The 27,079-nt window shown below is 40.0% G+C and overlaps 1 protein-coding gene and 1 long non-coding RNA gene across 8 annotated transcripts in view; one reads left to right on the plus strand and one right to left on the minus strand.

The window, feature by feature from the left end:
* The first annotated feature begins 467 nt into the window (after nucleotides 1-467).
* The window catches only part of COL19A1 (collagen type XIX alpha 1 chain), a 316,775-nt gene continuing 290,163 nt past the window's right edge, over nucleotides 468-27,079 (plus strand). For 4 of the 7 annotated variants that reach the window (XM_037894282.2, XM_043542458.1, XM_043542459.1 and 1 more), the window contains exons 1-4: nucleotides 468-712; nucleotides 3,615-3,744; nucleotides 10,100-10,174; nucleotides 10,734-10,833. In XM_037894282.2, the coding sequence (XP_037750210.1) occupies nucleotides 3,651-3,744; nucleotides 10,100-10,174; nucleotides 10,734-10,833 (269 nt within the window). In that variant the 5' untranslated portion in view covers nucleotides 468-712; nucleotides 3,615-3,650. Of the gene's footprint in view, nucleotides 713-1,295; nucleotides 1,483-2,058; nucleotides 2,396-2,428; nucleotides 3,745-10,099; nucleotides 10,175-10,733; nucleotides 10,834-27,079 lie in introns of those variants that run through there. The other 3 variants (XM_043542455.1, XM_043542457.1, XM_043542456.1) reach the window with 3 other exon arrangements.
* Nucleotides 9,759-13,487, minus strand: LOC119565756. Its single transcript, XR_005224607.2, has 4 exons — nucleotides 12,933-13,487; nucleotides 12,653-12,846; nucleotides 10,445-10,594; nucleotides 9,759-10,261 (listed from the first exon to the last, which is right to left on the minus strand). It is a non-coding gene; the product is annotated as an uncharacterized LOC119565756 (long non-coding RNA).

Below are 27,079 nucleotides of genomic sequence, written 5' to 3' on the forward strand. Positions count from 1 at the left end.
ACACTGGAAGACTGTCATGAGCACACTCAGAGGGCCCAAGAAAAGTACAGTTTAGCATATTCAAGTGAGAATTAGTGGCAAGGCTCAGTGTCACCATTTTATCACAGACAGATGATATTACAGTGCAAGAACAGACTGGCTTTTAAATGATGGGCTTAAAAAGGCAAACTAAATACCAGTCATCTGCTGTGCTTTGCAACATCAGTGCCATAAATAGGCGCATTCTCTTGGTTGGTTGGTTGGTTTTAAATTTATGATAAAGTATATAAAATTAATGACGTGCTCACACTTAAGTGTTAAAAGCCAGTTCCCTGCTGGTGTGTTACTGCTATGCACAGTACTTCATAGCCACTGCTCCACAAACAGAACCCACACACCCTTTCATTCATGCAATCAAACCCAGACAATTTTATTTGTGGAACAGTTTATTATACAAATAAAATAAAATAAAATAAAATAACCTTTTTTATATTATTACCAGACTTGGAAGAGATTAGAGTGATTATGCAAAACCCATGACTGTGTTGGTATCTGTCCTGTCTTGCAGTATATTCTGTGCTCACTGAGTGGGAGGGTCACACTGTGTGAGACTAATAAGGACAGAGCTGCATCCCACTCTTTGGAGACTCGCTCCAGCAACTCCTCAGCACTACAGCAGTTTTGTACAGACATTTACTGTGATTCTGGAGGACTTAATAAGTAAAAATTAAAGGTAAGCTGCTCATATTTGTAGTCAATGTTTACACATCACACACACACTCTACTGTATTTATGTGTTCAGCTCACTTTATTGCCAGTCGAGTTTATTTCTGATTTTGACTGTACCCTATATATAAATACTCTACACAGTATGTTTATATTCTGTTGCCATGCTGGATAACGTAGGATATAAATCTGCTCACACTTGTGTAAATATGTTAGTATAGTTATGTCTGTGTGTATATTTGTTTCAATTAAAACTGCTAATCGAAATACTCCCAGTGCATATACTATAGTTAACAAAATGATTAAATGCTGTTACAAATTGGCACAAGGCCAAAATGTGTATATTTTTAAATACTTGTGGATGTACATATAATATGTCTATACACAAAAGCAAATATCTATTAGTCTGTAACGTCTTACCTAATTGTGGGAGTCTGCTGGTCTAAATGCAGTAAGCTGAAATGGTTTAGTGAAAAAGGGGATATGATAAAAGAAAGGACAACCCCTTATTGGGAATTTGCAGGTGCACAGCCCAGAACCTATGTGGATCTAAGGGGCTCTTGAGTTTTTCTGCGTTGAATCACATTGCTCGTCCATTTCACTGCCAGTCATACTTTTATTTGACTAGAGCTCATACATGCTGTTGAGGCAGAGAGAGAAACTGATCTCCCCTCCCGAGACGGGATCTTCCACCATGTCCCCTGCAATTCCTACCTGGAGGCAGCAGGCGCTGCCCCTCCCAGCCCCACCTGCCTTTTATTTTTTGTTAGTTTTCTGGTAAGTTTGACCAAGTGTTGCGGCAGCTTCGCTCGTGGCCCCAGCTGAGGCCGGCTTCTCCGGGGGTGCAATTTTCCAGCGGAAAAGCCAGTTAGGATAAATGCAAATCAGCGGGGCCCGCTCCCGTCGGGCATGAGCCCGAGCCGCTGGCGCTGCGCTCTCCTGGCGGGGCCCCAGGAAGGGCTCTGCACTGGGAACCGCGGGGCTGGCCAGCCGTCGGCGGGTGCAGCACCCACAGGCCTCGGGCTAGGGGCACCCCCCACTCAGACATGGGGGCGGGGGACGTGCTCACCCCTGCCTCACGCGGCGCGCTCACCTCTCTGACAGGGATGTGGCCACGGGGGGCGCCCGGGCGGCGCGTGAACAGCCGCGAGGGGTGGGGTCCTGCGCCCCCAGCTTTTGCAGCGGGCGCCGCCGACTCCTTGCCGCGAGCCGGGCTCCGGGAATTACGGTTCCCAGATGCTTTGGCGCGTCTCCGCCTGGCTGGCTGAGCTGCAGGACGCGCCCGCCCGCTGCCGCTCTGGGGAGGGAGGAGTTGGGCTGGGGACAAAGGGCTTCGGACTCGAGAGGTGGGGGACGGGGAGCTGGGGTTGTGACCCTGGGGGTAGCGGTGACTGGGAGCTAACGCTTGAGGCTGGCTGGGGAGGTTGGAGCTGGGCAGAAGTTTGCAAAGACGGCAGGAAAGCAGCGGCTGCTAGGAGTCAAGACCCTACAGGCAGCGCCACTGGCATTGCTACTGCTTCGGGCAAACTGACCAGCACCGTGTGAGGCCTTGGCCCCTCCCCGGGAGCGAGTGCGCTGGCTTGCCCACGCTCTAGCAGCTTGGACGCGTTCATGTGCAGAGCAGCAGAGGAATTAAGGATCTGCACATTTCCCCCTTCTGCTGCCCACTTATCTCCGTGCCTGTCAACTGGTATCTGCGTGTATTTTACTGTCTGTAAAACAAATCAAAATTAATCAGAGAAACTACATTTCCAAGGCGGGCTGTGTTACAGTCTGGACCGTCATAAACTCGAGTCAATTCTTGCTATTAAGTTCTGGCATGTTGATTGTAGAAGTGATTGATCGTCTTCTGAAGTAATAAACTAGCGATGACTCAACATACAGAGATAGAGTAGGCATGGTGAGGGAGATAGCGGCATTAGCAATTGGTAACAGTGTTATTTAATTTGTAAGAGCTTTTCAGGATTTGAGAGCCATAGGCTTTCAGCTCTAGTGCACTGAAGCCTTCTTGTAAAGCAGGTGCAGGAACTTACACCATGATGTTCTTTTGACATATATTCACTTTGTGTTACTGTCTGTACTGCTGACTGACAGAATAACCATGAAGATGAAAATAGTGCAGCACAAAAATAATCATAAATTTCCGGAGCAGACATACCAGCTGTATTTTTTCTTCAGTTCATCTTCATATTACGGGACAACATCATGCTTTCTCTAAGAAAAATATGAATAATAATTTATTGTTGCATTTCACTGTGCTTTGTTAAATCCATACTTTCCTGCTAGTTGTAATTGGTTTAGAAGAAGCCCCGTATTGTGTTTGGAAGACAAAGATATTTTGTTGGACAAGTTTCATTCTTTTTAAATAAGATTTAAACTGCAAATTTAGGTCAGGCTGCCCTAGACACTTGCATATTTTGCAAAGAAGAAAAATGTCTCCTATGACCATTTTGTTTTTAAATAAAAGACAAAAAAAAAGCAATGATAAATTTTCCTCAGTTAATCTGATGACAGCTTCAGCAGTCATTCTGCAGCACTGTGCCACCAAACAGTTAAACTAAAATATCTAAGACTGAAAAGCTAGGAGGGGGGAAAAAAGAAACTAGTCATTCTAATGAATGATAATTTAGTGGCTTGTTTAATAATATCTGAGTTAGTATTACTGTAAATGAATTGCTCATAAAACTAAAAAAGTACCATGAAATACATTTATCACCCAATTCTAAATTCAGATTAGTCTGAAAACTTTTTCAGAGCTTCTTTAACACAGATAAATGATACACATTGTGTAAAACCAATGACTTTCTCTTTTCTTTACAAATAAATTCTTCCTTGTGGTTTTTTTGTGGGGGACTGGGAAAGGGAGAATAAGAAGATATTGTTCCCATTGTGAGTATTTTTTGTTTCAGATCTGTGGTCATTTTTTCACATGTGTCCGAGGGGAGATGAAGCACATTGGATTCTGCATAATTTGGCTTTGGATAGCAATTCTCTTCCTCCTTCCTGTTTCAATTTATATGGCAGCCACGGACAAGACAGGTACCTCTCTCTTTCTTTTTTTTTTTTTTTTTTTTTTTGTAGCCAAACAGTCAAAAGGCTGAGGACAAGTCTCAGTATTGACACAGCTCAACAAATAAATAATGCTGCATAGAAAGTAAATGGACCACGTAAGTATATGAAGTTACAGAAGCTCAATCAATTTTAACATCTCTCTTTGAAGAAGTCCGTATCTGATGGCAGTGTTTTTGTTTCCTGTAGATAAAGAGGAATATATTTTGAGAAGCAGTTTAGCCACTTGCAATTTTGCAGTGTAGTCCCCTGATATTTTCTGTTTTTAATATTACATATCCAAAAAGAGTCCAGCCCTGGGCTTGAAAAATCTAGAACTCTTTTAAACTGTGTTTTAAGTCTGTGTTTTAATCTGAGGAAAGCATTTTTAAGACCCCCAAAGGCATGCCAACCACCTCAGAGAGGTAGAATAAGGCAGTTCCTTGCCCCTAAATAAACAGAGGAGAGGGGAAAGAGAGATAATACAGTATTCTAGCAAAATGGTGACAGTAAAGTTTGGTGCATTACTTCTATGATTCGCCCCTCCTTTCTTGGCTCTCTCTTGCCATCTGTCTCTTATCTAGCTCTCTTGTCTCAAACAACATCCTTCTCCCCATCTCTTGTCCCATTTCTTCTTCTGTAGTCTGTCACTATAACTCACCATCTCTGAGAAATAAATCACTTGTATGCTTGTAAATGGGACCATCTGGTATGATATTGCATCAAATAATAACTTGGAAGTTTCCTGGGGTTGGCCCACATCTCAATTCCCATCAGCATGCCTAACATCGCTAACAGAAAAGGTTTTTTTATTTGTTTTTTTTTTTTTAAAGAAAGATAAACAGTTAGGACCTGATTTTCAGAGATGCCTACCCTCTAGAAAACCAGTTGAAGGCAATAGCTGTTGTGTGCTCAGCGCTCCTGAAAATCAGGCCCGAGGTGTTTAAGATTAGTGCCTTGCACAATGGGACTCCAATCCTGATTAAGGCCTTTAAGTGCTACTGGAGTACAAATAATAAATAGTAGTGATAATTGTGATTGGGCAAAGTACAAGTAGTACATTGTGGAGAATCTGAGTTTGGGTTCTAAACTCTCTTTTGAACTTTTAGAGCAGCAAAAGCTAAGAGCTTTGTATGTATATTATTTATCATCAAACCCTGGGAGTTGGGAGGGTAAACCTCCTCTAATAACCCTTCAATAATCCCCTCTTGCCATTTGAAGGAGTGTAGTTCGTGGGCACATCCAGCTACCTCATTTGGAGGGTTGAGGAAGGAACACTTTAAAAGGGCTGCAGAAGACGCTCAAATGATCGACATGAACATATGTACAATTTAAATTAAATACATTTGAAAACAAAATGGAGTGCAACTCCCTCTTGTCAGGTAAAAGGCTTTTCAATTAAATGGAAGTCAGTCATAGAAGACTGTTTAGGCCATGAGAGATGGCTGGGACACATGAAAGGACAGACAAATATCTAAACTCCTTACACTTTTTCTTCTTTCATTTAATCCAAGTGACTCCCTTTTTCTCTCCTCAAGGTCAGTTCATCCTGGATGGTGCTCTTGCTTTTGCTTCTTCCTCTCAAGATTCTTGCATGGCAGCCCTTGCAGTGACACTTCTTTATGGCTGTCCTGTTTCACCATTTGTACTTGTGCCATTTGCCCCTACTCACCTCACTACTCAAGCTATGCTGTACCAATAGAGTTTGTTTCTGTACAAGTCCCATACTATTTTGCCTCAGGACCCTGACAACCCCTATAGTATAGTCTAATTGTGCTACTGTTTTTTGGTGGAAGGCTTTGAAATGGAGGGAGAGTTCCCACTTAAGTTTAATTATAAAAAAATACAGGAAATCAATCATGCAAAAGAAAGGGTAAAGCTACATGTGTGGATTAATATGGTAAGGGGAGAGATTTGTTTTCCATTTAATATTCTGAACGTGTCTTGGAAATGATTTCATTTCATTAGTTAATATTATTGTAATTAAAGAAATGGCAGTGCTGAAAAGAGGAAATGTTAGAGTGTGACAGATTACTCTGGGCCTGCTTCAGGCAGTCTTCCTTAGGCCCTGTTGAGTGTGCTGACATCTGTTTGATTCACAGCAGTGATCCCTTTCAGTTTTTGTTTGTGCAGAACTTCTGGTGTACTAACCATTTACTGGAGGGAAGTGATTACTTCTAAAAATAAAATATAATAAATCTAAGGGAGAGGATAGGGTTACCACACTGAAGTTCATGAAGTTCTCCACAGCCATGTGTTAAACCTAAATATACCGAGGAAAAGTTTTCTCCTAATTCTTTTATTTTGTTTATATGGTTGATTTAACTAGTTTTTGATTATTGGGAGCATGTGTTTTCACAATATGGAACTGACTCAACTCTAGAAAGTTCTAATGTGATCATTTCTAAGTTCTGCTTGAATGCTAATAGTTCTGTCTCATTCTGATTGTCTTGTCCAACTTTTTGCTATGAGTACCCTTTTTGTAACATGGGCTGCTAAGCTTTGTTATCTGACCTGTGACAAATATGGCATATGAAAGGTTCTGGGCTGCCAACAATACTGGAAAAGACCTGCTGGATTTCCACTGCCTTTGACATGAAGTATATTATGAAAAATGTTGACTCTAAATTTTGACTCAAACACCACTAATAATTTCAGGGGCACACTCCAATGCAATTTTTTAAGTCTGATATGAAAGAATGCCTCATTATAGATCACAATATATTAATATTAGATAAAAAGATGTTAATACTGTAGTGAATTGATTCATACATTAGGCATTCTCAATGTATAAACTGCCAGACTTGAACTCTTAGGCTGTGTTTACACTAGGATAGCTAGGGGTGTATTCCCCAGCTTGCATACACGTATTAGCATGAGTATAAATAGTAGTGTAGTCATGGTAATGTGAGCAATGGCAGAGATGGCATGGTTTAGCCATGCTGAGTACAAACCCACCTGAAACTAGTGGGTACATACTCATCACAGCTAAGCCATGTCACTGCTGGTGCTGCCATGGCCGTGCTACTGTTTGTACTCCATGCTAGCTCTCATTAAGCTACTGCTAGTACATGTATGCAAGTTGGGGAATCACACCCATAGCTTGAAGTGTAGATGTAGCCTTATAAATTACTGGGAGTTGAAGTTTGTACTGTATGTCATTAGAAAGTTAATTAATCTTAGACTTGCATTAAAGCTTCAGGTTTTATCTATGATTCGCATGTGAGAATATATACATGTAGTATATAGACTTTTTTGTAGAGTTGAAAGAATTTTATTGGTTTACAAGACTAAACTCAACTAGTAGAACTCATGAATTTCTGTAATTTAAGTTCTATACCCATTCTATGGATGGATAGCCTTATGAATTGTATGTACATTACATTTTCAGTGTTCTTTTCCGGTAGCTTTTCCATTACCATTTACTTTTAATGGAAATCATGGAGTTAAAACTAGACACAAAGCAATGCTCTGCTCGGCTACTTTTACTCTGGTGTAATGTAACTGAGTAGTGAATCAGGCCATAGTTTTTATGTCCTTGCTGAATGTAAAGAATTGTCTTGTTTTCCTGATTGTTGTCTTTATGTAGTCTCCTTGTCTAATTTAGTTTTCTAACCTCTCTAGTCTGACCCTTGACAAAAGTGGTGTATACAAGTGCCAGGATTGTCAGCAATAGTTAAAAATCATGCTGGACCTTTCTTCCTCACTATAAACAGAGATTGTATCAGCCTATAAAATTGAAGGCTGTCAGCTCCTTGTATGAAAAAGAATATGTAGGGGAAGCTGTTGCTCTTAACATTCTAATCTCTTGGCTCAGCTGTCTAGGAAAATGTACTACTGAGGTGATGGGGTCATTTTTAGCACAAACTAGAAGAAGAATTGCACTAGTTCTTTCAGTTTTTGTGGGTGTACAGAATACAACCAGCAAAGTAGCATTCATGTGGCCTTAGTGTGCTGTGCTTCCTGCCATGACTGTTACGCCTTTGATAAAAATACACCCCCGGTGCATTACATGGTCTTAGGCATCTCAGGAACAACTTCAGTCAGCAGGATAGCAGAGAAATTAAGGCTCAAATCTTCACTTGGACTTAGTGGAGAGGGGCCAGAGCGAGCCAGGTGCAACTCCCTGATCCTCTGCCCTAGTGTAAGTTAAAGCTGCTGGACAGGAGTTATGCTGGTGTCAATTCAGAGTAACTCCCTTCACTGCCACAGAGTTGTTATAGATGTATATTGGTGTAAATGAGAGCAGAATCAGGCCTGTGCGTTTTCTGTTGGTTCAGGGATAAAAATTATCTAATGCGAACATGACTCTATGCTCTAGAGTGTATGTTTCCGCCAGAGTATTAGAAGTACAGTAAGTACATGATAACAGAGAGCTCACTACACAATAAATACAACTGAGAATGCGCTTGTATTGCCAAGTAGGAGTTTGATGAAAGATTACATATAAACTACTGAGATGGCAACACAAAGACTCTTACAATTCTGCATATTGTCCTGGGAAAAATTGCCTCTAATGTGACTTATTCTTCTTGTTCTTTTGTAGGAACAGTAGAAATAAATATAGTATCTATGTCTTCTTACATATCTATTAATTGATATATTTGAAACAAATCTGCCCATAAATTACCTTGCTTTCTAATTGTGGGCTGTAGTTTAGACAAACGAAACAGGGTTTTTGACCGAATCTGATGCATATTACGTCCTTCACCCAATCTATGTTTAAACATTTCTGAAATGAAGATGACATTGGTTTCATTAATCATTTTGTGAGGTAATAATTTTTTTATCTAAATTATATCTTCCAGCTATAAATTTACTAGTTACTTCAAATTAGCCACTTAAGCTAATTGTAAAGATGTGATACTGTTATACATTGAGTTGAATTCAAGATTTTTGGGGAAGAATGTATTTTCTGTATTATTACAGAGGCAGTGTTATATTGCAGGCATTTTACAATTACAAGTGTAACCATTTTCCGGGTCAACTTTCAGTCTCCAACATATTTGGAAATCCTTTAAATATAGACTATTTCTAGGTTAGTGCTAGTTAATTCCTCCTCTCTTTTCACTGAACGGATACATTGGAAAGCCCAGTGTCCTCCATTGCTGAAACTTCAGGCTTATTTTGGCAATCTTTTCTGGGCACTTCAACTCAAGACAGGATTGCATGCCAACAGAGTTTCTGGACAAAATCCTGCTTTCCTTCCCTCTAGTAGTCCCAATAGACTTCAGTGGGACTATTTTCATGAGTTTGGTAAAAAGATACAGCCCTGTTTTAACATGCACAAAATTGACCTTAGTCTTTATCCACTTCTTGAAAAAGTGTGTGTGTGTGTGTGTCTTTACTGAAGCATAAAACTGCTGCAGCATGATAAATGTTGGGTTAAGCTTCACGGATATTAGATTTTAAGGTTTTGGAAATGTAGGAGTCCATATATAGGCCCTCATACTTAAATACTACTTATTAGAGACAAGCTAGTAAGAAGGGTTATTACTTAAAAGTTTTTAATATACTTCCTCAAATTGTTAAACTAATTTACCCTATTTTATTATGATTTCAGGTGTTAAATGTAACCGCTCTGTTAGACTTTGCCTCTGCATGTGTACTATATTACAAATATTAGAATACTGTGCTTGTTTGTTTCTAGTAAACACATCAATGCATAGTTAAAACAATCCCTAATGCAAAGCTGCTTAATTTGTAACAGTCTTTTAAAGAGACAAGCAATGAGATATTGTTTATATAATATGACAATATCCTTATTAATCCACATTTTGAGATTATTTTCTACACTGCAAATAACATTTAACTGTTGCTAGGGTAATCCATCATATACTTATAACTTTTATTGTTGTATCTTCATAATAGCATCTGCTGTAAAATCTTCTTTTTTTCAAAGTTTACTGTACACATAACCTCCCCTCACCCCTACCAAGCATATGGTGTCCTGTTTTGTGGTGGTCTTGACTGGGGAAAAAAAGTTGTAAGAATGTAATATTATTTCCCATAGTGGTTGAATAGTTAATATGTGCTTGCTTTAATCACAGATGATTGAATTAAAACATGATTACATCTTATCTGTTTATAATTATAGTATTAAGAGAATATTTTGTACACTAAAATGTAATTACTGTTGTTTTAATATGGTAGTTTGGTTTATTTCATAATCCTAAATATAAAGAAACAAGAAGGAATATTAGTAGTAATCTAATTACATTGAAAATTGAACTCTGTTCATGTTGCCTTGCAATTCACTGTTTATTACACATGACAATAATTTTGTCTGATTTATTTTTTATTTGCTAATGTTTGATGGGAGCTGTTATACTGTATTCTTTTGTAGTTAAAGTGTGTCCTATAATGAGACCAGATGGACATCAGCGTAGACATATCTACAAAGAAAATCTTGATGTTTCAGGTAGGTGATTTCTTTAACACAGAAGATAGAGCATCTAAAATTTACAAACCCTGGGTGAAATCCTGGCCACACTGAAGCTGGCTTTAACTGTAAAGAGACAATAAAGCATTTTAAATTAAAGCTGTCTTTAATATTAGAAAATTTTTTAAAATTAAAATTAGAATAAATTTCTGTAATTTTCTGGCTTAAGTTCTATACATATACATTGTTTTTTTTTTAATTCTTACTTGTAAAATTAGTCTGGATTTAACATTCACTTCTCAGACTTACTGTAGATCTGCAGCATAGTTATTCTCATTAGTTCAGATGGTAAAAGAAAACAGCCAATGCATTCCTCAGAGGTTGAAAAGTCAAGAGCTGAGGGAATTTCACACTCATATCCCTTCCTATGAGAAAATGCAAACTGGAAATTTCTGTGACCTAAAGCATTGGGATTTGAAATAGCCTGTCAGTCTATAGACTAGAAAAGCATCAAGCATACTAAAAATCAATACTTTCCCCAGGCTTTAAAATTGCATTAAACAAAGAGTAGACTAAATTAATATATCACATTTCACAGGTTTTGATCTAGCAGAAAGCTTTTCTCTGAGACAGGCATCTTGTGGAGGTGAAAAAACCTGTTTTAAACTGGGAAGCACACCTCTTATCAGAGACACTCGGTAAGTAAAACAATACTTCATCCCTAAATATCTTTAACAGAATCCAAGCTAAATACTAGGTACCGACTAATATATTAAGCAGTGTATTCAGATAATGCCACAGAAAGATGTATATTAGGACTGTCAATTAGTCACAGTTAATTCATGCAATTAACTAAAAAAAAAAATTAATCGTGATTAATCACAGTTTTAATCGTATTGTTAATAAAATACCAATTGAAATGTATTAAATATTTTGGGTGTTTTTCTACATTTTTAAACATATTGATTCCAATTACAACACAGAATACAAAGTGTACACTGCTCACTTTATATTATTATTTTTATTACACTGTAATTTTATTGCACTGTAAAAATGATAAAAGAAACAGTATTTTTCAATTCAACTCATACAAATACTGTAGTGCAATCTCTTTAGTTGAAAGTGCAACTTACAAATGCAGATTTTTTTTTTTTGGTTATATAACTGCACTCAAAAACCAAACAATGCAAAACTTTAGAGCCTACAAGTCCACTCGGTCCTACTTCTCATTCAGCCAGTTGCTAAGACAAACAAGTTTGTTTATATTTACGGGAGATAATGCTGCCCACTTCTTATTTACAGTGTCACCAGAAAGTGAGAAAAAGCATTTGCATAGGACTTTTGTAGCCGGCATGGTAAGGTATTTACGTGCCAGATATGCTAAACATTCATATTCCCCTTCATGCTTCAGCCACCATTCCAGAGGACATGCGTCCATGCTGATGACACTGGTTTAAAAAAAAAATGCATTAATTAAATTTGTGACTGAACTCCTTGGGGGAGAACTGTGTCTCCGGCTCTATTTTACCTGCATTCAGCCATATATTTTATGTTCTAGTAGTCTTGGATGATGACTCGGTACATTTTTCATTTTAAGAAAACTTTCACTGCAGATTTGACAAAACACAAAGAAGGTACTAATGTGAGATTTCTAAAGATAGCTACAGCACTTGACCCAAGGTTTAAGAATCTGAAGTGCCTTCCAAAATCTGAGAAGGATGAGGTGTGGAGCATGCTTTCAGAAGTCTTAAAAGAGCAACACTCAGATGTGGAAACTACAGAACCCGAACCACCAAAAAAAGAAAATTAACCTGAGTCAGATGCCACCAGCAAAAGATGGTGAAAATGAACATGTATTGGTCCGCACTGCTTTGGGTTGTTATCGAGCAGAACCCGTCATCAGCATAGACGCATGTCCTCTGGAATGGTGGTTGAAGCGTGAAGGGACATATGAATCTTTAGCATCTGGCAAGTAAAGATCTTGCGATGCCAGCTACAATAGTGCCAAGAGAACGCATGTTCTCATTTTCTGGTGACATTGTGAACAAGAAGCGGGCAGCATTATCTCCTGTAAATGTAAACAAACTTGTTTGAGCGATTGGCTGAACAGAAATAGGACTGAGTGGACTTGTAGACTCTTAAGTTTTACACTGTTTTTTTTTCAAATGCAGGGGTTTTTTTGTACATAATTCTACATGATAACTTTCATGATAAAGAGATTGAACTACAGTACTTATATTAGGTGAATTGAAAAATACTATTTCTTTTGTTTTTTTACAGTGCAAGTATTTGTAATAAAAAATAAAGTGAGCACTGTACACTTTGTATTCTGTGTTACAATTGAAATCAATATATTTGAAAATGTAGAAAACATCCAAAACATTTAAATAAATGGTACTCTGTTATTGTTTAACTGTGTGATTAATTGCTTGACAGCCCTAATATATATGTTAGCCTTTAGATGTTTTCATTTGTAAGAATCTTTCCATTCAGAAACTGTAGTTACTAAAGTTTTACCTCATCTTGATTGCAGAGACCAAACAGATGAAAATTGAATTAAATGTATGCTACTTCTTAGTATGCCATAGTGCTGGTATTGAAGTTATTTCTCTTTCTCTAATGAGGAAGTTTACTTATTACCACCCTGATCCAGTGCTCACTGAAGTTAATGGTAGTCTTTCCACTGACTTCTGTGGATGTTCGGTCTGGCCCTATATGGATTAAAATTAGTCTGAGTTGCAAATAAAATACTGATTCTATAGTCTTTCCTCAGATAAAATTCTCCTTGAATTCATACCTGTTTCTTTCCTCATTTTTCTTAGAGTTTGTCCTTCCTTCTTTCTGCTTTTTTTTTTTTATGTTCTTTTTGAACTCATCTTGGTCTGACTCTTTCTTCACACTTCTTTTTTTCTTTTCTGTCTATACTTTCCAGGGTGGAGTTAATTTGTATGCGAGTTTCTTATCTACCTCCAGCAGCTCCCAGTTTCTTCTTCTACTGGCTTCATTTCCTGCTTCTTGTACTCTATTCTTACCACAGTACATGCTTCAAAGAGCGAATAATGGATTTTTCACTTTACTGGCAATTCCAAACAATAACAAACTCTTTCATTTCTGGTTGAACAGAACACAACATTTTTTGGCAAATAAAAAAGTTGAAAATATTTGGAGTGGAGTTGAAAAGAAAAGTTTCATTTTGACCTAACCTGAAATTTTTCATTTAGATTTTAGGCACTCTTACAAAAAGGACTAGATTGATAAAATGCCAGATGGGAGGAGAGAAGCAGATATATAACTTTTAGCCAAGTGAATAGGATACTTTTTCAGGGGTGTAGGAGACCCAGGTTCAATTCAGCCTCTGCCTGATGAGGAGAAACGAATTGAACTTGGTTCTACCGCATTGTAGGAGAGTGTCCTAACCATTGGGCTATGGTATATTCTGGTTTCTCTCGCCTATTGAAGCTGTTGCACTGTGAATAATTAGTTAAATAATATCTGGAACAGGGACATGAACTTGGGTCTCCTACATCCTAGGTGAATTGTCATTCTTGCTCTCTGTAACTTGATTATGACTATTTATTGTCATTTACAGTGGCAGTTCATAGTCATTCATAATAAGGACGAAGAGTCATTAGGCCAGAGAGAGGAAAGAGAGTGAGAATGAGTCTGTAGCTTCCTCCCTTCTTCCCTCACCCCTCCACCTCCTAGCATTTTGCTTTTGTAAAAATGCCGAAAATTAAAATAAGTTTCAGATCAGGTTCAAACAAAACATTTTTGTTTCAATAATATTGAAACACTTAGAATTGTGTTTTGTTCTGTCTTAATTATTCAGCTAAGTTGACACAAATTTATGAATAATTTCAGGTTGGCAGAAACCACATTTTTCGGCAAATAAACTATTTGCCAAAAAAAGGTCATCCAGCTCATTTTATATACTAATTATTCTAAACATCAGAAGAATAATATCCTTCTTGGCTATGGAACCATCCTATAGAATTCTGTAGCAGATATATGATGATAACATTCTATAAAGTGATTTTAAATAAACCTGCAGGAAGAGTATCACGTTCTATTCTGTTCTGTAGGACCTTTCCATAAGGTTGGTGATAGTGTTAGTAGATTTCAGCGGAAGTTCTTCTCCCACTCCCAAGGTGCCTGACCAGTGCTCTCCATACCGCTTCTGTCCCCAGCTGCCCTTTACAGCTTCCTTACACTCGCTCTGCTACACTGAGTGAAGGAACAGCCAGAACTGGAAGCAGTGAAATGAAGGGAAACAGGATGATAGCTACTGGTTGATGCTCAGCAGGTCCTAGTATTTGGAGGGCAAAGTTGCCTAAAGAATCTGTCAGCGTTATTTTTCTTGCTTGCCTCCTTTCAGTTTGCTGGTCAGGGAACAGCTCATTTAAGCCTCTGGGATGAAGATGGGGAAGCCCAACTGTGGTGTTGGGTTTTTTTGTTTGTTTGTTTTTCTCCTCTCCCCTCTCCTCTGCCTTCAACCCTGTTTTAGGCCATGGATAATGAACTCAAGTGAAGGGTGAGCCCAGACACGAGAGAGGATGGCTGTGCAGGCCTGTACTGCTTTTAGCTTTACATATTTAAAAAGAAAAGTAGGCTTTTCTGTCCAATCCCTCTGTCCATTGTATCCAACTACAATAGATGTGCAATTTAGGCTGATGTGACTGCTGGAATTATTAGCAGTGAACTACTTAAGAATATTGACATTTTAATATAATTAGGCTGGAGAGTTATTATCTTATTGATATTAATAGGGACAGGTCAAGACTTTCAGAGAATGTTTTTCAGCCTATCTGCATGGTGAGGAAGGATCATAGGTTCACATTCAGATATATCTCCATAATCAGAGAAAAGCTTGGAACACTTTTAAAATGAAAATTTAAACTTTGCAGAATTTCAGACTGATGTGGGGGAATATCAGATGGGCTCCTCCTGGTATGCGGGCTGGGACTTTGAAGTCTATGGTTTAATGTAAATTATGATTTCTCAGGGGAATCAACTTTTCTGTTGATTATTACCTCCATTTTGTAGCAAAATGCAAAACATAACACAATTTACTTTTTCTACTTTTTGTTAAATGTATAATATTTCTCAGGTTTTCTGCTAAAACAGCTTGTTTGAAGCCTTTCAGTACTTTCAGATATTTTTTCTAAACACTTGAGCTGCTTTTTAGAAAGAGAAATTTCATAAATTAATTTGAAAGGATGACTGACAGTAAGGAGAGTAAAGTCACTGTAATTTGATATGATGGGATTATAAAGAAAGCTGGTCGGGAACACAGATACCTGCCACCAGAAATACTTTATCTCAGTTGCCCAGCCACAGTGTCTTTAATACATTCTTTTTCATTAAATTGCCTTCTTTTACATTGTGTCAGATTATGTAGTTCCAGACATCTCAGTTTAATCAGATGCAACACGACTTACATGTTCATCCCATCTGATAGGATATGTAAATAGATCTGGTATGCTGTGAGTAGCAGAACACTGGTACCCATACTACAGGAAACTAGAAGATATCTGATTAAGCTGACTAGCAAATGTCAAGATCTCCACTTACATTTGACTCATTCAGCTACAGTGTGGGTAATAAGCTATGCTTTCCACTGTTCTTGCGTGATGCCATTCGGGTTTTTTCAATTGCTCTGGAATAATGCCACAGCTATTTATATGTTTGTAAATAAGCTGCTGTCAGGGCTTTTACTGCCCCACACTAGGGCACCTCCTTGTGGCTTATCTGGGGACTAGCTGTCAATGAGTCTGACCCCCGCTTCTTCGGTTGCTTACTCCATGGTCGGTCTGTCTGCCTCTGGACTCAGGGTATTCCCTTTTTGCTACGTGGCTCTTCAGCCAGGTCACTATAGTCCTCCCCTTCCAGGTAACAAAGACCCAGTGGCCATACAGTCCATTTAAACTCTCAGCAGTCTTCCAATCCACTTCCCAATCTGTGCCAATTTCCCAGTGGTTGGCAGGGTAACCCAAGCCTGCCCACTACTCTGGGTTCCAGCCCAGGGATCCTATGCCCAGCAACTATGGTCTGCTCAACCTCAGACCTTGTTGCTGTGCCCCTGGGTTCTTTCCTACCTTTTTCTTCCCTATCTTCTTGCCCACCTCTGGGTTACCAGTGGAGTTTCTTCCCCTCCTCCCCCTTTTGGCTTTTTGCCAGAGTCTGTAGTCCAAGACAGAATCCCAGGGGCTTTTCTCACCCTAGAACTCTTCCTTATACTTAACCAAGTCCCCTCTTCTCTAGGGAGTGACTGTAGAGCTCCTCCCTGATGCCTCTCTTACCACCAACTTCCTCTTTATAGGCCTACCCCAGCTCCTCCCACAGCTCATTATACTGAGTTTGGGGTATTTCCTGTATCTGTATCTCTTATGTTCAAGACATTTTAAAGGGTAAAGATTGTCACCAGTGACAGGAGGCTACTGTGCACAGCTTATGTTTTCTACTGCATAGAAAGAATAACAATTTGATTATATTTATGTAAGTCCCTTGTTAATGGTTACTACAAGTAGATGGTGAAGTTTTAAATTAAAATACTATAAGTCAGATGCTGCAGTCCTTACCGGATATTATGTTCATTGGGAGTTATTCCTGAGTAAGACGTTTGGGATTTGGCCTCTAGACACTAAACAAAATGCACAGTATGTGACAATCTGATTCTAGTCATCATAATCTTATAAAATATATTGTTTCATTCTGTTTTAATAAATATAAATAATGGAGAGGTATTTCAGCAGGTATGGTTTAACGAGGTTGTAAAGGAAGTGAACAAGCTAGTTACTTTGCTAGTGTGAGAGGAGCTGAAATACTGTTTATGAAGGTAAATCTCCAGACACAGGAAAAAGTTGTCACCAAGTTTTGGTTACTTTTTGCCTCAAAAGTCTGCAGAGTAGTATTGGCTATTCAGGAGTTTCAGAAGTTGAGAGTAAGCATATAAATGGCCACAACTACAGTATGTCCCATTGAGAGGACAACATTTGGATGTTTCACAATTCTTTAACACTCTTGAGTATAGGAAATACTGCAGGATCTCAGATACCATAGTGTGGTAAATGGATTAATATTTACTACTTCAAAGTGATCTGTGTATCTGAAATTGTATCGTAGGTATTAGATTCATTGTCAGCTTTCCTGTGGTCTAGGAGCATATTCCTTGCTTCAGATGCAAATTCGGACTCACTGTCTCTGATATTCCCTTTGTAGGGAAGATTCATTGAGATGGTGGTAGCAAGGAAACTTTCTGAATTTGATTACGTTAGATTTCCTCACTCCCTTTCTGTCTGCCTTTAGATAAGGGTATGCATTAATTGCTTTGGCTGATGATCTCCAAGCACTGGACAAAAGCCAGGTGACCAAGCTAACTCTCTTAGATCTGTCAGCAGTTTTTTCTATGGTTTGCCATGAGGGGTTTATTGACTGTACTGCAGCCCCTAGTTGTCCTAAGGTGGACAGTGTCAGACTGGGGTTTTCGGTTTTTTTTTCTTTCTGAAGGTACGTTGGTTGTCCAAAACCATTCTCTGTTCCTCTTCCTTTGGGATCTCTTGTCAGGGGAGCTGCTGGGGTATTTTGTTACCATTTCCCTGTAATGTGTATGCAAAGCCACTGGGGAAAGCAGTGATATTACTGGTAGCAACTCAGCCCAAGTATGCTGTCTGTTTCTCGTTTTCCTCAAACTTGAATGATTCTCTGTCTCTCTGCTTTTCCATTGCCTGTCTTAGATTGGGATTTACATTAGAGTGGCATGAAACTCGAGACAAGAAAGGGATGATTCTAGTGGGTTGTTGAAAGGCTCTGGAATACATGAGACTGGTCATACTGGGTCAGACCAAAGGTCCATCTAGCCCAGTATCTGGTTTTCCAACACTGGCCAATGCCAGGTGCCCACAGGTTGACTGGCTGTTGTGTGAAAAAATACTTCCTTTTTGTTTATTTTTAAACCTGCTGCCTATTAATTTCATTTGGTGACCCCCTAGTTCTTGTGTTATGAGAAAGTAAATAAGGAAGTGTTATTTACTTTTTCTCCAGCAGAGGTGGTTACTGTTGACATAACTGAGTCGGTTTTCTGTTTTAATCTAAGCCTGAAATTTGGGAATGCATTGTGGCTCCTAGTGGCACTTAGAAATACTGATCTAAATGGTATAGGTGACTAAGTATTTTCTCATCTGTTTCTAGTAAAACATTTGCAACCATTTATCTCTGATCTGGCCCTAGCCAGAGTGATTCCGGCCCTTTCTTAATGCTAGGCTGTAATGTACTGTATATTGAAATATTGTTAGCTCTTTTTATGGTTCCCTAATATTCAGGGTCTTGTGGTTAGTTTCTTAGGAGGAAAAATTGATAATTGGTATTTAATGGACTCCCTTTCCCCCACCCCCCAAGAATATACACAGTCATGATTCCCAGGACACAGCATGATAAAAACAACAGTTGCTGACAGCTCCAAGCCTCTTTCCAGCCAGCACTCTGCCCCCAAAATCTCCCTCTCATGGATTTCTCACAGAGTCACGCTGAGCAAGTGCTTCTCTGTGTCTGTCTGTGAGCAGAAGTATACTCTCTCACACGCACACACCAAAACAATAACCAACCCACTCTGTATGCATTCAGACCCCAGCAAAAAACCCCTGACCACCTACTTCAGCTTCTGATCATCCTTGCATGTGGCTTCTGTTTTGGATGGTGGCTCCCATTGTTTCAGCCATCTTACACTCTTTAGAAATGACAACTGTAATGGAAAGTGACTGTCCATCTGCTTGGTGGTGGCAGTTACAGGTAACACATTAAACAGTTCTTTTCTGCTTTTAGGTGCAATAAAGTGTTGGCTTTTGGTTTATTAAACCTTGTATGACTTAGGTCTTGGCTGCTTTTCTCCCCATATATCACAGATTCATTTAACATCAGCTAAGGTGCTGATTGAACAGTATTCAGATTGAACATAAGAAATGTCTGGTCTTCTGGTTGCCAGTTATTTTCAGGAGAAGGCCCTTGACTTTGGAATTCTTAGCTAAACCAAGAATGTGACTTTATTGCAAAGACCCAGATTTTTGCCTCAGAGTAGGCAGGAAGATGGGTTGGAGTTTAGCTCCTTTCCTTTTCTGCTTCTGGTGGAAGGTCCTACAATTGTCTATTTAACATACTTGATCATTGCTTGCGGTTCATGAATGAATAAATAAAATACAGTGGTTGCCATTAAATGTTAACTTGGGCCTGTAGATACCACCAGATACTAGTCAGTCCAGGAATCCTAAAAATCGTTTGCCATGGTAAATGTGGAATTTGCATATGTACAGATAATCTTGTTTTTATATTTTGTGAAAAAATAAAAACATACAATGGAACTCCAATCTAATTGGGACTGGAGAATGGGCATGACTTGGGCTGTCAGCTTAAATACTGTAAATATAGCAATGAAACATTGTGTTCAACTGATACCTATATGTATTGTGGCTAGGGAAACTAAAGTTCAGTGTTTCATTTTAATTGTGGAAAAATGCAGATTTTTATGTTTATCAGAGAATTTTTTTTTTTAAATCATGGAAAACTAGGATCCCTGGTCATTCAAGGTGCCCCCTAAGACACTCTTCAGTGGAGATTCCAACTGGGATTATTTAGTCTGCAGAAGAGAAGAACGAGGGGGGATTTGATAGCTGCTTTCAACTACGTGAAAGGGGATTCCAAAGAGGATGGATCTAGACTGTTCTTAGTGGTACCAGATGATAGAACAAGGAGTAATGGTCTCAAGTTGCAATGTGGGAGGTTTAGGTTGGATATTAGGAAAAACTTTTTCAGTAGGAGGGTGGTGAAGCACTGGAATGGGTTACCTAGGGAGGTGGTGGAATCTCCTTCCTTGGAGGTTTTTAAGGTCAGGCTTGACAAAGCCCTGGCTGGGATAATTTAGTTAGGGATTAGGTCCAGTTTTGAGCAGGGGGTTGGACTAGATGACCTCCTGAGGTCCCTTCCAACCCTGATATTCTATGATTCCCCATTTTCAGCAAAGGAAAAACTGTGGCATCTGTGGTAAATGCTGCCTTTAAAAACGAACACTATAAATATGTCTATTTTTCTGCATATTTGTAATATTACTGTTTTTGTATTTTACATGACTTAATGGCACATTTAAATGAGGAATAAAGCAATGCAAAAGCAGAACTACCTGTTCTTAAAACCATGGGTATGAACATCTTTGGTAATGGATTTGAGTGCAGGTTTTGGGCCTAAGTTGCTAAAGCCTTGTCTACTCTTACCGGAGGTTTGACATGCGGCAATTGATGCACTGGGTATCGCTGTCCCGTCGACTCCTGTATTCCACCTGAATGAGAAGCGGAAGGGAGTCGACAGGAGAGCAGCCTGCGGGACCGTCCTGCCTAGCCCTTGTGCTCCGGCCGCGGAGGCTAGCCCCTGGCCCTTCCCCCCGTACCCTCTCCTCCGCCGCCACATGGGCAGCGCTCTGGGCAGCGGGGCTGCGCACTCCTGCAGGGCAGTGCGGCAGTGTGTCTGGCTCCGGCGGTGCGGCTGCTAGACGTGCTCTGACTGGCATGGTAAGGGGGCCGGGAGGTCCTGGGGGGCAGTCAGGGGACAGGGAGCAGAGGGCTGTTGGATAGGTGTGGGAGTCCCGGGGGACCTGTCCGGGGGCAGTTGGATGGGGCGGAGGTTCTGGGGGGGCCAGTCGGGATGGGGAACAGGGGGGGTTGGAAAGGTGTGGGAGTCCCAGGGGGTCTGTCAGGGGGTGTGGGTGTGGATAGGGGTTGGGGCAATCAAGGGACAGGGAGCAGAGGGGGGTTGGATAGGGGGTGGGGTCTCGGAGGGGCGGTTAGAGGCAGGGATCCTGGAAGGGGGCAGTCAGGGGACAAGGAGCAGGGGGGTTGGATGGGTGGAGGGTTCTGAGGGGGGTAGTCGGGGTGGGAAGTGGGAGGGGGTCGGATAGGGGGTGAGGCCAGGCTCTTTGAGGAGCCTTCCCTAATCGGCCCTCCATACAGTTTTGCAACCCCAGTGTGGCCCTCGGGCCAAAAAGTTTGCCCACCCCTGGTCCAATGAGTTGGGGTTATAAGTTTTGCCTGCCCATTCCTTTATTTTAAATAATTTGGGTATTAGAGAGAGAGAGTCGCAGGGCCTCTTAAGTGGTGTCAGCTAGGAGGCCAGACTTCTGAATCACATAGCTTTATAAAAACGTTTTTTAAACCCTGAGTTCTACCTGAAATTTCAGCTCCATTAGAACTGTGCTAGAAGAGTTTATAAGCTCTGTGAACCTCATGGGCTATGTATCAGAGGGGTAGCCGTGTTAGTCTGTATCGGCAAAAACAACAAGGAGTCCTTGTGGCACCTTAGAGACTAAAAAATTTTTTAGTCTCTAAGTTTTCGTGCACTATAACCCACTTCATCAGATGCCATGTAGAATTTTAGCAAGGTCTAAGATAAGGGGCTCAGTTTGGTTACAATTTCTAAAGTTTAAGCCAGCAAAGCTCATAGCTCCTGTTATTTCTTGTATATCATTCTGCCATGCAGGATTCAATGTTGTAAATCATCTAAGAACCACATGTGAGGCATCACTGAAATTATACACGCCAACAGTATAGCTTGGCCTGTAGAGTCTGTAAAAGCTTCACTGAAGTTACAAGCAAAAATCATTTTAGACAATTTTTTTAAATTATATAGATAAAGGAAGTTTTTCTTCTTTAATAAAAGCTAAAGAAACTCAGACAAAAAACTTTAATGAACAGTTATGGTTGAGAATATATTATTATTTAAAACAATGTTAATAGAAAATAACTTTAAAATCCTAAATGGTAGAAACTCAGGAAATTTGCAGTTTAGGTTGCAACACTAACCTCATCTCTGCCCTTGTATTTCAGTCACCTCCACATTTACACCAGAGACCTTCTCCTTTACCATGTGTGAGACATCCTTTTTTCATCCACTTTTCCATTATGGACCAGACTACAATATATTCCAATCCTGTATGCAAGCCAGAGATTAATCTTCTGTATGCACCATACCAGAATGTATTGGAGAGTGCAGTCTACCTCATCCACACTCCTTACTGGTCAACCCACTTTACATATCTATTCATTATCTGTGTAGGATTAGAAAGTGCTAACTGTTTCATAATACATTCACACAAGGGCACTAATTTCTGGCTCCACTTAATTCTGGCATTTCCTAACTTTGGAGTGCTTGACTTTGCAAAGTTAATGTTTTTTTAACATAGTTCTTGTGTGTAATTTTCTCAGTTTTAAAAAAGCAAACTGAAAAGACAACATATCTGTCATGTGACATTGACTCGCATAGCTCATCAGCAGGGTTGGAACCTTTAAGCTCCACTACAGAGACCTCTGCCACTTGAGCTAATGGAGTAACAGGTAGTAGTAGTAGTAGGTTATCTTCTGCGTGGACCAGCTCTAAGATGGAATGGAACACTTTGCCAGCAGGTTTCATAGATATTTGTTGATAGGAGAGGAATGATGAAACTTAGGAATCTTAAGTTCCATTCCAGGCTTTGGAAAGAAGAGTGTTCTAGTGAACACACTCTTCTGCCCACTCCCCTCACAACCTGTCACTTCCTGAGTCCTGTCTCTACATCACCACTGCGCTCCTCCCCTCATTCTGTTCTTCTCACTTATCAGTCCCAATCTTTGTCCATTAAATCCTTGTCTCATTCCTCCAGACTTCCTCTCTCAATCCTTCTTTCTTCTCCATCCCTAAGCTCACAATCTCCTTACCCAGCCATTCTTAGCCCCTCCCTAGCCCCAGCTCCTTGTTCGCAGTCTCCTTGCCCAGTCAATCCCATTCTCTCCAGTCACAACTGGTCTTTCTAGTCCTTCCTGGCCTGCAGTCGCCTAGCTCCCAATTCTAGTTTTCTTCCATGAACTTCTCATCCAAGTGCAGTGTCTTCACCTTCCCTGCTCCTTGTCCTAGTCTCTTTGCCCAGCCACACCCTGGTTCCTGATCAGATCTTCAGATCTGTTTCCCCTCCTCTGCACACACCCTCCTTTCTGAGTCCCCTGTTTAGACAGTCCCCATTTCCACCCTCTGGCTCGCAGTCCCACTCTCTGCCTCACTGTCATTTTTCAGTATCAGTCTTCACTCCCTGCTAGCCTTTAGTCCCAGTCTCCACCACCCAGGCTCCTTTCCAGATCTGTTCCCCCAGCCATACTTTGCAACGCCCTAGGTTTGGCTCTTCTCTCTTGTCATTTGAATTACACTGTTTCCTCCTCTACACTGCCTGGCTGCTAGACAGGGGATCATTGACAGCACAGGAGATACAGGCTCCCTACTCAAAGTTCAAGCTTAATAATAGGTAATGCTGCCAATCCCATCTATAATGGTGTAAGACTTTACAGTAAGGGAAAACTGAGAAGTAGAAAAGTATACAAAACTTTTTAAAAAGTTGACTCAATATTTTTCAAACTTTAAATGAATTTTCACTTCAGTGTTCAGACTGAATTTTGGGCAAAGTTTTCAGTTGGTTCTTTTATCTGAACTGGTTGTAACCATTCCCTGTCCAAGTCATTAATTATTCTTAAATTACATAAATAGTTTCCCCTAAATTGTTTTCATATGACATTATCTGATGCAACTTGATGCCTAATGCAACATGAAACCACACGGTTAATCATAATGTGATTTGAGGAAGATGGATCAGGGAAAATTATTTCAGGTAACAGACAGCTGATCTTAACTTTTATTTTAATAAACTTTCAAAGTACCCACTCTAGGCACAGGCTGGTAGATGTCTCCTATTAGTTGCTATCCTTTTTTTGTTTATACTACTCAGTTATGCTTCAGAGTAACAGCTGTGTTAGTCTGTATTCGCAAAAAGAAAAAGGAGTAATTGTGGCACCTTAGAGACTAACCAATTTATTTGAGCATAAACTTTCGATGCATGCATCCGATGAAGTGAGCTGTAGCTCACAAAAGTTTATGCTCAAATAAATTGGTTAGTCTCTAAGGTGCCACAAGTACTCCTTTTCTAGTTATGCTTCAGGATTTTTCCTTTTTTGTCTAAACTTTTTTCTACATAGTAAATGTTATGGCTAATGTGCAAGCATTGACAATAAGAGCAAGTGAGATTATTAGCTTTGGTCATCTGGCATTTGTTTTTTTCATTAACAGTGAGTCTCAGTTTGAATCCTCTCAGCAAACACAAAAAGGGTAAGACTTCAGAATCTCAGTCAATGTTAAATACATCATCCACCACCATAGCAAAGCAGTTAAAGTTGACTCAGAGCTCTGGTCACCAAATTATTTGTAACATGACAGCTGATGGGATATGTCAGCTGGAAAAGAAATGTCTTGACGTAAACTCCAAGCATCTCTCACTTCACTCTCAGGAAATGTAACTCAGATCATCTTTCTCTTCCTGGAAGATATTCAGCAAGTCAGAGTCTCCATTGATACTTGTAAATACGGAAGTTCATCATAAACTCTAACACACTCTCATGCACTGTGGAAGAATTAGAGTTCGTAAGATTTAAAAATAGCAGCTTCTTGTCCATCAGTGCTTTTTAAAGCAAAAACCAAAAGGTAAATAAAAGATTGCCTTACTAAATTTGATACGGGTAACTCTTACTTCTGCTTCACAAAAATAGCACTGAAGGCTGGCTATAACAATGATTACACACTAATTCATTCACACTTCTCTTTTCAAGCACAGTAGAGATTAAAAAAACAAGAGATTTGAGTTTGACACTTTCAGAACTTATATTTTAAAAACCCAGAACTTGTACTTCATCATCCCACATCCCAGTGTGCTCAGGTATAAAGTTCATGCAAAGAAAAAAAATGTGTAGAAGTCATAATATGTAGTCAAGAGTTGTGGAGATACTTATTGCTCCCAGCCCCTTAAAAAGCATAGCAATGTTTATTGAACTGCTGCAAAAGGCCATGACAAAAACTTCCTCCAAATAGAGTTAAAGGCAGAAATTGATTGAACAAACTGTTGTTGTTCACAGGTTCTATGATTGAATGTTCATGGTTATTGTCCTTTTTTAAAAAAGGGCTCCAGAGGTGATCCTGGCAATTACAGGCAGGTAAGCCTAACTTCAGTACCAGGCAAATTGGTTGAAACTATAGTTTAAAAAAAAAACCAGAATGATCAGATACATAGATAAAGACAAATGTTAGAAAAGAGACAACAAGGCTTTTGTAAAGGGAAATTATGCCTTACCAATCTGTTAGAATTCATTGAGGGTGTCAACAAGCCTGTAGACAAGGTTGATCCAGTCAACATAGCATACTTAGACTTTCCTAAAGCTTTTGACAAGGTCCTTGTAAGGATGTCACCTTGTAAGCACCTGCTAGCAGCTGGGGGTGGTACTGTAGTTCTCTTTTCACCCCGACACTTCCTGCAGGCTGCCAGCTGATCTTGGTGCATCTTCTGTGGCTTGGCCCTCTGACAAAGTCCAAATGAACCCCTTCCAGTGTAGTAAAGTGTCCAATAAATGAACAGTCCCATTGCCCTTACTGGGGTCTTTAGCCCTGGCTCTGGGCCTTTTAAATTCAAGCCTTTGTTCAGGCTCTCAAATAAGCCGTGTCGTCTCCTTGGGGCTAGTGCCGCTAAGGATCGTAGGGAAACCCGTGCCTGCCCACTACTACGGGTTCCAACCAACAGCCCTATATACAGCAGCTATGCTCTGGTCGATTTCAGTTTGTTGCTGCATCTTCCCTGGGCCTCCTATCTGGCTACTTTTATCTCGACCCTTAACTCAGGGTTAAGGTTCTTAGGTCCTCTCTTTCCCTGCAAACCCAGTTTAAGCAAATACAGCCAGAAACAAACTGGTTATCCCTTACCCCTCTGGTCCTAGCCAGGAACTGACCTGCTAAACCCCCGCAGTGCCTTTTATCTGAGCCTAATGGGCTCTGATTGGCTGCTTCTGTAAGATTTCTCTTGGCAGGCCTAGAGGACCAATCTTCACTGCTCCTTTCCTGGGGAGGATGTAGTGGGACTGTAGGGCCTCTTTTAGAGAGCCACAAAGGCCAGGTGCACCTCATCACAGTTGCTCACCAAAAGCTGTTAAGCAAACTAAGCAGTCATTGGATAAGAGGAAAGTCCTCTAATGGATCAGTACCTGGTTAAAGATAGGAATGAAAGGGTAGGAATAAATGGTCAGAGGTGAACAGCAAGGTCCCCCAAACATCTGTACTGGGAGCTTTTAACATACCGATAAATTATCGGGGAAAGGGGTGCTGTTTAACATACTGATAAATTGTCGGGGAAAGGGGTGAACAGTGAGATGGCAAAATTTGCAGATGATGCTCTACAAAATTACTTGAGATAGTTAAGTCCAAAGCTGACTGGGAAGAGTTACAAAGGGATATGACTAAATTGGATGACTGGGAAACTCAATGGCAGATGAAATTCACTGTTGAGAAGTGTAAAGTAATGCACATTTGAAAAAATAATCCTAACTATACATACAAAATGACAAAGTCTAAATTTAGCTGTTTCTGCTCAAGAAAGAGATCCTGGAGTCATTGTGGACAGTTCTCTGAAAACAGTTGCTCAGTGTGCATCAGCAATCACAAGAGGTAACAGAATATTAGGAACTATTAGGAAAGGGATAGATAATAAAACAGAAAAATCATATTGCCACTATATAAAAGCATGGTGCCAAGGTTCCCTCCCCACTCTGAACTCCGGGGTAGAGATGTGGGGACCTGCATGAAAACCCCCTAAGCTTATTTTTACCAGCTTAGGTTAAGACTTCCCCAAGGTACAAACTATTTAACCTTTTGTCCTTGGACTTTATTGCTGCCACCACCAAGCGTCTAACAGATATATAACAGGGAAAGAGCCCACTTGGAAACGTCTTTCCCCCCAAAATCCTCCCCAAACCCTACACCCCCTTTCCTGGGGAAGGCTTGATAAAAATCCTCACCAATTTGCATAGGTGAATACAGACCCAAACCCTTGGATCTTAAGAAGAATGAAAAAGC

Source organism: Chelonia mydas, chromosome 3, assembly GCF_015237465.2.
Source record: "Chelonia mydas isolate rCheMyd1 chromosome 3, rCheMyd1.pri.v2, whole genome shotgun sequence".
Taxonomy (NCBI): domain Eukaryota; kingdom Metazoa; phylum Chordata; order Testudines; family Cheloniidae; genus Chelonia; species Chelonia mydas.